The sequence below is a fragment of the Clarias gariepinus genome, chromosome 4, assembly GCF_024256425.1.
Source record: "Clarias gariepinus isolate MV-2021 ecotype Netherlands chromosome 4, CGAR_prim_01v2, whole genome shotgun sequence".
NCBI classification, from domain to species: domain Eukaryota; kingdom Metazoa; phylum Chordata; class Actinopteri; order Siluriformes; family Clariidae; genus Clarias; species Clarias gariepinus.
In genome coordinates, this window is record NC_071103.1 from 29,663,709 (window position 1) to 29,676,798 (window position 13,090).

Sequence of the window (13,090 nt, forward strand, 5' to 3'; positions counted from 1 at the left end):
GTGCGTGCAATCATGTATCATCAAGAGGACAATAAGACCCCATGGGACAATCAGCCTGAGATTAGTGGTTCTGGTTTGCTCAACAGAACATGAAACTAAAATTAGTGCTGCCAGTTTTTTTTTTTTTTTTTGTTTAATGCATTTTCCTGGACAAACAGGCATTCTTGCTTTTTTGGAAATGTATCTTAATTAATCTGGATCAATTGCAGAGTGCCATGCTTACACATGTTCACACACTCTTTCACAGTCAGGGTGCAATTTAGTTAAACCAGTCCACCCACCAGCATGCTTTTCACTACTTTTCTTTCTTTCTTTTTTTGATTCTTTTTTTATTTAGTTGTTAGGATGTTTTGAATTGCAATTGGTAATATAATGGTAATATAACTTAAACCTTCACTTTTTTGTAGCTTGCACTGATTGGTGAATGAATCGGATTCCCACACTAAATAACATGTCCATATAAACCCTGTGCAGCAGTATGATCACATGGAGAAAAGCTCTTACACATCTATGCAGATTTTTAAAGAATGTGAAGAATCTGAGAGAATAAAGGAGAAAAAAAAAATTGAAATCTGACCCTTGGGCTTTTTTGAGCTGCAGTGAGGGTGGAGGATGTTTTCTTCTTGTGCTATTAGCCATCATTATGCACTATCTGTTTCAGCTTTAATGCATTATTGTGTTCTGAGAAAAGGCTTCAATCTATTCAGAAATCGAATCAATTACTTAAAGAGCTTCTTTCCTGGCAATGTTAAATATCTGATTTTTATTTCTTACTATTGTCAAATATCTCATTTGGTAATCAGGATCTAATCCACACATTTGAAAGTACTTTTTATGTGACACCAACGAGTCCTGTTCTGAAAGAAAAGGTTATAATAGGTTAAAGATATTTAGTGGCTTTTTTATTTGGGAAGATTGTTTACTTTCCATATTTTTTTCTCCAAATCCCAAATGTACTAAGACAACTGATACTATTTTAGTGTAAAACGTTTTATAAATATCCCCAGGGGAAGGCGTAGCTCTGTGGTTAAGGTATGCTGATCATGAGGTTTTCAGTTTGAGTCCCTGCACTGCCGAGCTACCACTGTTGAGCACTTGAGCAAATCCCTTCATAATCTGGCAACTTAACCACATAAGAAACTGCTACTGAAACAAGGGTAGGGAGAATTCATCATCTGATGTGCCTGAAAGCATATTGGCAGACCCTATATCCCTCTACCTGTAAAGATATACAAGCATCATTTGTGGAACTCGTTTCTGGTGGTTTGTTGAACCAAGGAAATTTTAGACAGTACAATTTTTAAGCCAGTGAGATCTTCCCTCCAGTATTAACAAAACACATAATTTGCATCAATAATAGCATTTGACAAAGATTACAATCTCATCATTAATCATTATTTTAACTAGTACACAATGTAATATATTAAATATACAGTATATAAAGCATATGGAATCTATAGAGCAGCACTAATCAATCTGAATTTTAAATTTTCTGTCCTATATAAGGATGAGTCAAAAACGATCTGCATCCCAGTTACATTAAAACTTCTGTTGGCTGCACTTATCTTTACTGTGACTTCTGTGCAGGTGTAACTGTAGTGCAAAAATGGATACCCCCACTTGTGATTTGCACAAAAGAAGAGCAGTGTGCACTAATAGTTTTTTTGTGGTCTGAGAGTATACCTGGTGCTGATATTTTTTGTTGTAAAAAAAGTGTATGAATGCCCAAAGCCGAGTGCAGATGATTTTTGACTTATCGTTATAACGTCTAAACAATCCTTCGGGCCCACTGAGTACCTTTTATGAGTGGCTGATACTCACTTTACCCCCACCCCAAACCACATTGAAGTTTATAATCTTTTCTCCTCTTAGTGTTTGGGAAACGCCCGGAGACTGAGCTGTACTTGGCTTTTAAGGAGAATCAGCACTGCTGGGTGCCTCATCCACAAAGCCTGTTAGACACAAATGACTCACAATGAAGAGATGCAAGACAGCAATCGCATAGAGGATGTGGCAAAAACACTCAACACTCACTGATGTTCCTTTTCCCCCCTGAGAGCTTCATGCCTCTCAGTAATTACTACTCATTCGAAGAAAAAAAAGCTCACTTAAGGAGTCAAACTTCTACCCTAGCTCAGAGATCACAGCGGAAATTATTTCTGCTTTCTAACAACTTTAAGCCTAAAGCTTGTGGAAAAAAAAATACAAGGTTGTGCAGTGACGAACACGTGTACGTAAAGATAAAGTACTGGAGAGAGACAAGAGGAAATTTGCAATTTATTTGGGTTGTGCGCTTGTGAATGTATTTTTGTTGTAGAAAGAGGAAATTCATTGTAAGAAATGGGATTAAGAAATATTTACAGTACATTTCAGAAGCAATTGGTTACTGGAGGCTGGATGTGGAACCAGCTTACTGTAGCACTGCACCAGTCAAAAGCAGTCTTGAGAAAATATTGTATAGGAACAAAATACCTGGTGTTCTGCAGCTGAGCTGACCCAAAGGAAATAGAAGCAGACATTAAAGCATGACAAAGGCAGGAAAACTAAATTACACGGCTTAACACTTGAACTGAACTCGGCAAGATGCGATTTATTACCACAATTTTCACGCACTTCAGAAATGTATAATGAATATGAAGATTTGTTTTAAAAGAAGCTTTGAGTTACCAGAAATCTCCCTGATTTGATCTTTCATACAAGTTTATAAAAGGCTTAAAGAAGTCGTCTCATTAGCGTAACTGACCCGGATTTAAAGCTAATAAGCCTACTAAGCTTATAGTTTACTTTCTGAGAGCATGAATGCCCTTATTACAGAAATGGCCCTCAAAGTATTGCAGCTACTTTAAATTAAAACTCAATAGCAATTTAGATTAATTTGAACACTCATCCAAAAGGTATGGGATAACCACTCAAAGTCATCAGGATAATGCGCAATACATCCACAAAAATAAACATTTTCAATTCTTAAAAAACAGAAAAAAAAATCCTTTTGGCATTAAATTCATAATATACAATATATTAATTCCTTCAACTTTGCACAATTGTCTTTGCACAATAAATAAAGATCGTAAATCAGCAGGAAAAGAGAAAATTAGATATAATCTATACAAAATAGATACTAAAATAAGCACAAAGGGCCTGTCCCAGGTTTGAAACCACTAGACATGATCAATGAAACCTACATATCAATGGCTGTTAGTGGGTTGTATTAAATAGCACCTTCACCTAGAAAACCCTGTCGCCACAGTTGGGTATGCTGTTTCTTATTTGAATTGGTTGATTGTCAGTTCGTTTGGATGTCAGGGGAAAGCTACTGGAGGAGAAGGGAGATGGGTAAGGCCTAGGAGGAAAAGTGTACTTGTCCATGGCTTTGTTAAACTTTACTTTAATACCATGGCGAAACATTTAAAGGCAGATTTGAAAGTCAGCAAACAGACGACAGACACTAGAACCTGAAAGTTAGAGGTTTGAGGAAATCAAACCTGAAGAGACAGTCTTTATAGATACCTCTAAGTCTAGGAAAGGGACTGGAAGTTGGGAGGTTGGGAGGTTGGAATGCATCGATACAGTACACATCTAGATTCACGTAAGCTTGAAAATGATGGAGTGGGTCAGATTTGGCTGGGCTTCATGTATTGGTATCGCTGCTTGCTGACTGGTTGTCTTCAGCGTGCTTGAACATTAGGATGGAATTGTAGATTTTGAGAGCAGGGCCAAGCTTAACACTCATGATCTTCACAATGTCCCGCTGGGTGAGGAGGAGGAACGCCTTGCCGTCGATTTGCTAGCAAAGGAACAAGCAGGAGATACGGTTATTATGCCTGGAAAAATACTAAAACGTTTAGACAGACAGCAAGTATCTCCTTTGTCTTGCTTCATAACGAGTGTTCTGACACACACACACTGCTTGCCTGTTTATTTCACAAGAACAAAATGCTTATTGCCTCAGTGCATTTCATGAATACCATCTCTTAATTATATAACTGAAATACTTTTGATCAGCTCACACTAAAAATCTGCACTGCAAAGGAGATCCAGTTTCTTTAATTTACACATTATGCCCTGCATACTAATAGGTACAGTTCTGATTCAAATTATGTATTCATCTTTAATTGAACAGAGCATGGGCCATTAGTAGCCACAAAAAGAGCCTATTTCCTGCTCTGGCTCCAAGAAATTTACACTCGGAGTGAGTAGCTGCAAAAGACTATTGCAACTGTTATCTATTCCGCTTAATAAAGATAAAACAATAGAAGTACAATGTACAGTACACGTGAAAAGTTTGGACACACCCTTTAATATGCAAAATGCTAAATATTCAATTCATTTCAATTTAATTCAATTTTATTTGTATAGCGCTTTTAACGATTTACATCATCACAAAGCAGCTTTACACAATCAAAAGAATTAAGTTTGTATGAAATGTGAATGTGTATGAATCAAAATTATATGATTGTCCCTGATGAGCAAGCCTAGGACGACGGCGACAATATGCAACAATCTCCTCTAAACAGTGGATATTGGGATGTGTTTATTCCTCATGCTTTGTAAAGCCTTCATAACAGCTCTAATCTGAGGTGCTGGTTGTTAATTGTTGATTTTTGAGGCTAGTAACTCTAAATGATCTTGTGCAGTTGAGGTACAGTAAGTTTAAGTCTTGCATTCCTGGGATTGTCTTAATGAGAGCCAGTTTCATCATGGTGCTTGATGGGTTTTGAAAATGCACTTGACAATACTGTTCTTGCAAGAACTATTTGCTGTCAATAATGTGTCATTTCATAGTTTTGAATTCCCCAGCATTGGTTAAGAGTGCAGAAAATAAACCATCAAACATAAAACATTAGAATTAGAAAGTGTGTCCAAACTTTCGATTGGTACTGTATACAACTACATTATACAATAACAAAATGTACACACTGCAATGGACTTTAGAATTCAGAAGCAGAATAGTGAATTCAACACTGTATGTGGAATGCAGGCTACCATAAGAAGGAAACTGGAAACAGACCCCAAGTCATGTCACGTTCACTTACCTCCTCTCTAAACTGCTTAGCTTGTTCCTCACAGCCTGGGAGAGAGTGAATGAAGTCAGCAACCTAGAGACACAAATCCACCCAGACAAATTGCACCATCAGATTTTCTGCACCCTAGCATAGTGTGGATTAAGTATCAAAAGCATTTCAAAGACACAACCTGAAGGAAAAGTATACACATGAGTGAAATGCCTAAATCTTTTCCTGCTTTTCTTTCCCGGAGCATCATGACAGTTTTAGAAAAATCGAGAAACTTTCCAAGCTGAAAGTACAATCGGCGACGTTTGAACGTCCGGATGTTTAGAAGCAACACAGAAGGAGGAAAAAGTAATTAATGAGACGGAAAGCCAGCGGCAAGAGTGAGAAAAATGGAGAGATGTGGACTGAGAGGATTAAAATGAAAGAGATGTAAGTGAAAGCAGTATTGGCAAACGTTCACACCTTGAAATATGTTTATTGAACAGAGTACTAACAAATCCCTAAAAATTATGAATAAATAATTCATTCAAGGCCGTTCAGGAGGTTGCCTGATCGATGACGTGAACACAGTTCTGCCTCGGGCCCTAATCAATGAGTTCATTTGTACCTTAACATCACATAATATATTACATCACCAGGGCCAACAACATGCGTAAATCATTTGTGGTGCTAATTGGATAGGGAACAGCACAAATTAAAATTATTCTTCAAAGAATTTAGCAGCAAAGAAGCTTTCCGGCAGAGCTTGTAATGAGATTAGGGGGCAAATAGAGCCTCAGTGCAGAGCAGAAAAGGGCAACAAACACCCGAAAAGGGCCTGGTCTTCTCTCTAAATCAGGATCTTCATTTCAGGAGCATCAACTACACACTGTCTCACCTTCATTATACCTGACATGGAGATCATCACTTTATATAACAAGAAGAGTTTACTGTACTGATATACTCGGTTATAAAGCTGGAGACTATTTAGGACAGTACATTTAGAGGTATTTTATCAGGTGAAGTGCAATGAAATTCTGCTCATTATTAATCCCTAGGCACATAATGATGTAGCTCTAGCACCAAAGGTTGGGTTAGTTTTAATAACGAAGATGTATGTGTAGCCGCCTAATGAACCCTGATGGGCTTTTTGAGCCTGTCTGTGAAAATCTCTATTCATGTGGTTTCATTGAAATTCAAACAAGGACTGGGAGAATAAGGGGGAGTGATGAAGGTAATTGTACTTGCCATTTGAAAAGTGCATTTTACTAAGGAGGGGAAGAGACTTGTTTTTAAAGAACATTTCTCACAATTTACGGTATACACGGGCTTACTTAAAAAAAAATAAAAAAAACTCTCTTGTAATAACTTCCCAGAGGTATCTCCTCCATAAATAAGTAAGATTTTTATATTTCCTAGGATTACATGAATGTAAGATGCATTATTTACTTCCACTGCTGCCAAGTAACCTTGAAGATTTTTCGCTGATTTTACTGATTTTAGCCTACAAATGAACAGCAGCGTACACTTGTAGTAAACTCAATCTACGAATACAGAAATGCTGATCCAGCTGCAAAGCCGCAGGAAAGATGAAGCTGAACATCCGAACAGGAACTCTAGGATGTTGCACGTCTAAATGTGGATCCAGCTGCAAGGCCCTGAGGACAACAGATAAACACTTCTCTGGTTGCTTTTAATTGTGCATAAATTGTCATCCTCATTATTTAGGCTACATTGTCCTTTAATAGTAAGCACTTTAAAATAATTAATCCAAGTTTAAATTCCTCATGCTGTCTGTATTGCACTGTTTGCAGGATCTGTCCTGATAAAGCACATCTATTAGGACGCATTAATTAAGCTTGATATTAGGGCTGAGCGATTTGATAATCACATTGTGATTGTGATTTAAACTGCAATATTTAACTATTAACTATTAAATGTCCCAGTTAGTTTTCAATGGTTTATTGCGGCTAACAGTAAATAATTGGACAAATGGTCTCATTGGGACGATGTTTGTCAATTGTTATTTTTCCACTTAAAAGTATAAAGGAAATCAAATACTTAAACTATTGACAAATTCTACATTAATTCCAGACTGTGAATATTACCTGTAATAAATTGCCGCTCTTTGTGAGTAAATAATTTTACAGGTCCATATTATGCAGCACTACTAGATTTCTTTCTTTCTAGGGGGCATTTATACAAGAGTTGCCATTCATGACCGTCCAACTAGCCTGGAAACAAACAACAACTAAGTATCCTACGAGAGCTCCGGGGCTTGTGTAAATGTACATCTAAAACAGAAAGATCAAAGTGAATTCCGTACTTTGGATATTTAAGCTTGATCTTTTAGATTTAATGTAATTTGGAAGGATGTCAGTTTTCCGAACAGAAATATGAAGTGCAATTTTTTTTTTTTTTTTTTTTTTTACCATTTTTGGGAAACTTAAAACACATTCTATTTACCTTGAAATAAAGCAAGGTTGCTCTATCAGCACTGTTAGTATGAGTCATTACATTACACCTGCGCAAATCCTAACTGGCATGTCTGCTGTATTTATCATGAAAAATCTTTTCTGGTGTGTTTTGGAGTCCATTTCAATGAGCTTCCCCAGAAAGTGCATAACGGTTGGCAGATCAGAGATATATACAATATGAAGTAGCCTGAAAGCCTGAATTGATAGATAAAAATGTATTTTAAAGAATAAAATTCAGCAAATGCCCAAACTGACATTCTAGCCTGTGGGTTTATGCTAAATCCATCTGACTTTAGATTGAAAAGTTGAGTGGTGTTAGGTTTGGTAAGGCACTACAAGCTTTAATTACCCTTGCTCTACCCTACTCTCTACAGAATAATAATCATAAGAAAGTACAGGACATGTCGTACAGTGTGATGGATAGCTGAAAATTCCTCACTCTTAGCGAGAACCTGATATTGCTGAGAACCCGATGTGTTTGTACAGCTTATGTTCCAACACACAGTGTACAGGATCCCTGCCACCTTGCCCTGCTCACTGACTTGGCAAACAAAGTCACTTAGATACAGTCTATATCCAGTTACTATCCCAAATAACCTTCATTCTCTCTCTCTCTCTTTTTTTTTTTTTTTCAACTGTGGCCAGAGAAATGGCCAGACAGATACGAAACAGATTAAAAGCCTGGGGTTTATGTAACGTCTTTGCTACATATGCATCAGAATCTTCTTTGTGTAGCTGCAGTTGAAGAAAGCAACCAACACATCATCAGTGTTGGCTAAATATGGCCCTGTAGTGGTTTCCCTAAGCAGATGGTGTACATGGCATTTTTTAACAACGCCTACAACGCATGAGCAGAATGTGTCTAAACAGGAGATTACTACACAGAGCTGGGGGAAAAAAAAAACCCAGAACAAAACGAGACTTATGTATGTGCAAAGCAGTCCTGTTAGGCTAAGCAGTGGGAAATTCAGAAAGAAGAAAATGAAAGTGAGTTTAATGAACGTAGTGATACATTTATTGACTGCAATCTCATTCTGTTGTTGTTGGTTGAACGTCTGGTTCTGTTGACACTATGTTGTTGCTTTGAGCCAGCTACAGTATATAACTTGCAATTTTAAGTAGTACATGTCCAGAGATATTATACTGCAAGGCATCCAGTACATAAAAAGTATGTGGAGTTTCTACGTTAATGTTAAATTTAAGCAGATTATCTTGGCAGATCATTTTACTACAGTGAAGTCTATATTTCCGGGGATACATTCTGTCGGATACAGTTCTTACTCGCAGTCATAAGCTACCGCTGAAAAGAGCATTCTGTACTATTTCTGTCCTTGAAATCGCAATTTAAATTACAGAAGAGATTTAATTTTTATTTATTTATTTTTTTTAATTAATAGCTAATTCACTGGGATTGGTATGATGAATGTTTAAAATAATTTAAAACTAACATTTATATTTAACTCTATTTTTTTCCAGTGTGGTGAAGTATTCTGTAAGGAGTCATCACTGTTCTATCTATAGAAGGTGTAAAGGTCAGTTTTACCACAGTGTCCCTCGGGGGAGAGACTTCAGGATAGAGAAGTGACAGTGACGATAATTGGATTAAAATCCCATAGTGTTGCTTATATACCGTATACACAGAGTCTATATGCTAAACTTTGCGACAATGTCAATTGTTAAAAGCGCAATTCAAATAAAATTGAATATATATCAACATATAATGTATATTAATGAATTAAGTATTATATATATATATATATATATATATATAAAGGTTTTTCCTTTTCCAAAAGTGTGCATTTTTGGCAGACTCTGTGTGTGTGTGTGTGTATAAACACATATATACATATATACATATACACATACACATATACACACACTTTGAGTCAAAGAGGACAAATGGCTTTACGTATTTTTTTTGTATGTTGTGCTGTTATGCCATTACATCAGCATAATTTGTCATGTGTTATTCCATACACCTTAAACACCTGAAGTGTGTGTGTGTGTAACACAAATTAGAAATTCAACATTTAACAACAGCCTGCATGGAACAGAAAACATATCGACTGAAAACTCAGAAGGCAAGTCTGAATGCTCTGGCGAATGTGCTGCTGACTTTCTTGTCTTTTTGCATCTTACATTATTACCTACTGAAACTGTCTATGCTTTTCTTAGGGATTTGGGGGGCGGGGAGTACAGTGCTTTTTAAATTCATGGTAGCAATCCTTACCTCCTCCACCGTCCAGTGGGCGACCCGGCTAGCCTGCACCCCAGCCACGCCTGGAAGGAGTTTACAGTGCTGCTCCCAGCACAACGGCAAGTCACGACCTGGCTGAGCCGACATGGCTGACAGGAAGACCGACTGATGCAGGGCCTGCTGGAGACTGTCCACGTTTTTCTCTGTACACACACACACACAAACACATACATACACAGTCAGAGATAGCATGGATCAGCTGTGCCCCTACATCTGCTGAGCATATGCTGAACAGAACATTGTTGCTGAAAGTGATTTATAGCTTTTGTAATGTCAGTGAATGTGCATGATGCTGTGCTCATCAGACTGCGTCTTGTGCTGCTTAAATGAAAGACGGAAAACTAACACCATTTTTTTGTGTGATTTCTTAGGATGTGCGGAAGGATTGTGGGGTTGAGGGATTCCCACGTCATCTAATTTTCTCCATGATTTATTGGCCAAAATGGGGCGAATAAACAATATATACAAGGAAGAGAAAACAGGATTCTTGCTTTATGTGAAAGTTGTGCTAGTGACGTTGATACAGACTTGAGTATAATTAAATGTTATTACTTGCTGAAGTTACATTATGAAAAATACAACAAATATGAATTGGAGATTTAATAATCTGTCCCTTCTTTGCCTGTTTAAAGTCATACTGCGTTTGATTAATGCAGCGTTTGAGTAATGCAGCGATTAATAAACAACAGCTAAAGAATTTATGAACAGAAAGGAAAAGGTGTGACAAGTTGAGAATACAATTACTCTTCAAAATATGACAGGAAGGCGTGTTCATTCCTGCAACAAAGTGAAACTGCAAACAGTCTGTTTGCAGTAGGATAACAATGCATCATCCTCATGGGTGAAAATCATAAAATCTTTAATCGACGTGACTAAAAAAACCTGCACGTCTCTATTACAACAATACACACATGAAAGATATAACTAAGGCAAATGTAAAACTTAATTAGCATGCTGATGAATGCAATCATTTGCTTCCCATGTTAAAGGCAGCCCTACTTCCTAGGCATCAGCACAAGTGTACTTCATATTAAACATCAGAAGTTCAGCATTTAAACCAGAAAAAATGACAAGCTTGGTTTAAAAAACGTAACCAGTATGAGCAATAAGTTATGAATAAAACATGATGTCTCGTTTCCTATAACAAATATAGAATGTACAGGAAATGAACCGAGAACACATACGACTATTGAGGATCTGAATGACTGGTTTCTCTCAGTCGTTAACAGTACTGCATACTCGACACTCCGCTTATTGTGGCAGTGTTTCATTTCATTCTCTCACAAGATCTATAATCATAAACCTGTCCGAGTGACTTGTTCAGGTTAAAACTCTCAAAATTATCAGTGCAGCAGGAAAAATAAACAACAAACGGTACTAAAGAGAGGAGAGAGAACTCTTCAAAAACAACAAACACATATACAGAACAGACATAATTATGCAACAGCATTTAAACACTATTTTATATATATTATATATGACATTTGCATGGTACAAACGCTTTAAAGAAGGCTGTACTGTACAGTATGTCCATGGCCGAGATGGCTTTGAGTCCTCTGTAATCGTCCCTGTGAACATTCAGCGGACGCATCTGTCCGTGAGAGCTGTACACACAATCATTCATGTACACATACTCATTACAGAAACTCAGCTGGGAGTTAATGCCATATCCGGCCTGACCATTTCCACATGTTTGCGCCATTAAAGGAGTTCCAGGCAGGCAGTGTGATCATGGCTCCAGTGCTCTAAGAAAACTTGCATGGCATCTAAGCCCTAGTAAAAAAATTTGGGATGACTGCATTAGTGTAGCAGAGACTCATATGGAGAAATAAAAGCATTTTTTCCTTCATAACTATGTTCTGTAATCCTACATAATCATAAGGTTCACTCCGGATTGACTCCTCTATTACTAGGAGCTTAATGGAGGACACATAATACCATGCAACCATTAACACCAGTATTTTTAATCAGATGATATCTGCCTAACCGAATAAATTTTTTCAGGAAACTTGAAAATCTGAAACATATTACATCGCCAGCTTGGGCCACTAATGCATATAATTCAAATGCATCGTGTTCATTCAAGCTCTCAGTGAAACACAAGACATATGCCATCCTTTCAGAGCCAACTTGCCATTACACTTCATCATATGAGGACACTCATGCATGCACACACAAATACATACACACACTTGGATCCTTCATCAGAATCAGCCAAATGTCACTACAATGGCAAAGCTGTCAGATATTTCCACCATTGTGGGGGCATTTTTTCGCGAGAGGTGCAGATACACTGGTCTCTTGCCGATTTTCCCCCTTACTGAGAGAGAAATGAGATCCCAAGTGGCTCCATTCTCACTGAAATCAGAGTAACTCCGGATAGAGGGCGAAAAGGAAATGGAGGAAGAGACGTTGAGAAGACCGAGTTCTGTGTAAGACAATATAAATGCGTGGACTATGACTGTAACAAGGTGAACCGAATGTGATTTAGACAGTATTTAATAGGAAGCAGGAGTGTGCAGAATCGACACAATTAGATTAGAACAAAGGTTAAACAGTGTCACAGTTTATATGATGAATTATATAGCTGTATATCAAATCACTCACTCAGTCATTGTCTATACCGCTTTATTCTGTATTCAGGGTTGTGGGGGGGCAATTTGGGAATGGCAATTAGTTCGACACAGGGCAATTTGGGAATGCCAATTAGTTCGATGGGAATCGAACCCGGACCCTGGAGGGTGCAAGGCTAAAGCGCTGACCACTAAACCGCCTCATATAGCTGCATACAGCAAATAAAATTCCTTAAAAATAAAATACAAATCAATGGTTTCAACACGTATTATTGTCCACAATGTGTCTGGACTAAAACACCAATATTACTCTGTTCATACATAACATCATAATTCATACTGCAGAGATTTCGTTCCCTGCTGTCACAACACGACAATATTTTGTTTTCTTTTCCTGCAGATCCTGGCACAACACAATCCGATGCCTCTAACAAGCGACACAAACATTTCCCCACCCCTTACTGTTCATGTCAATCAAAAAGTGCCCACTTCCTCTCTTCCACCTGCTTTTAGAGGGCAGCTAGTGGCTCGGCACTCAAACCGAAACAAACACTAAAACCACAGATACCGCAAACGAGGCTTCGTGCAAAACATCTTCTCACTTTGCTTACGCCAACAATAATGTTAAATCCACAATGGCTCCTATTAAACGTGTAACGGCTCTTGAAATTAACTGTGCCACTGTTACGGATTTAATTGCGCAGCATTTGAACTGATTTATGAGAGAAGGAACCTCATTAGGAACAGCTGGTAAAGTTTATGTTTCTTAACAGCTATTATTTTACAAAATGT

At 37.6% G+C, this 13,090-nt stretch overlaps 1 protein-coding gene across 2 annotated transcripts in view; it reads right to left on the bottom strand.

Moving 5' to 3' along the window:
• Nucleotides 1–2,995: 2,995 nt before the first annotated feature.
• LOC128520341 (lethal(3)malignant brain tumor-like protein 4) overlaps nucleotides 2,996–13,090 on the bottom strand; it is a 68,852-nt gene continuing 58,757 nt past the window's right edge. For both annotated transcript variants that reach the window (XM_053494538.1, XM_053494539.1), the window contains exons 18-20: nucleotides 9,699–9,868; nucleotides 5,034–5,096; nucleotides 2,996–3,784 (exon numbers count right to left, since the gene is read on the bottom strand). In XM_053494538.1, the coding sequence (XP_053350513.1) occupies nucleotides 3,629–3,784; nucleotides 5,034–5,096; nucleotides 9,699–9,868 (389 nt within the window). In that variant the 3' untranslated portion in view covers nucleotides 2,996–3,628. The remainder of the gene's footprint in view (nucleotides 3,785–5,033; nucleotides 5,097–9,698; nucleotides 9,869–13,090) is intronic.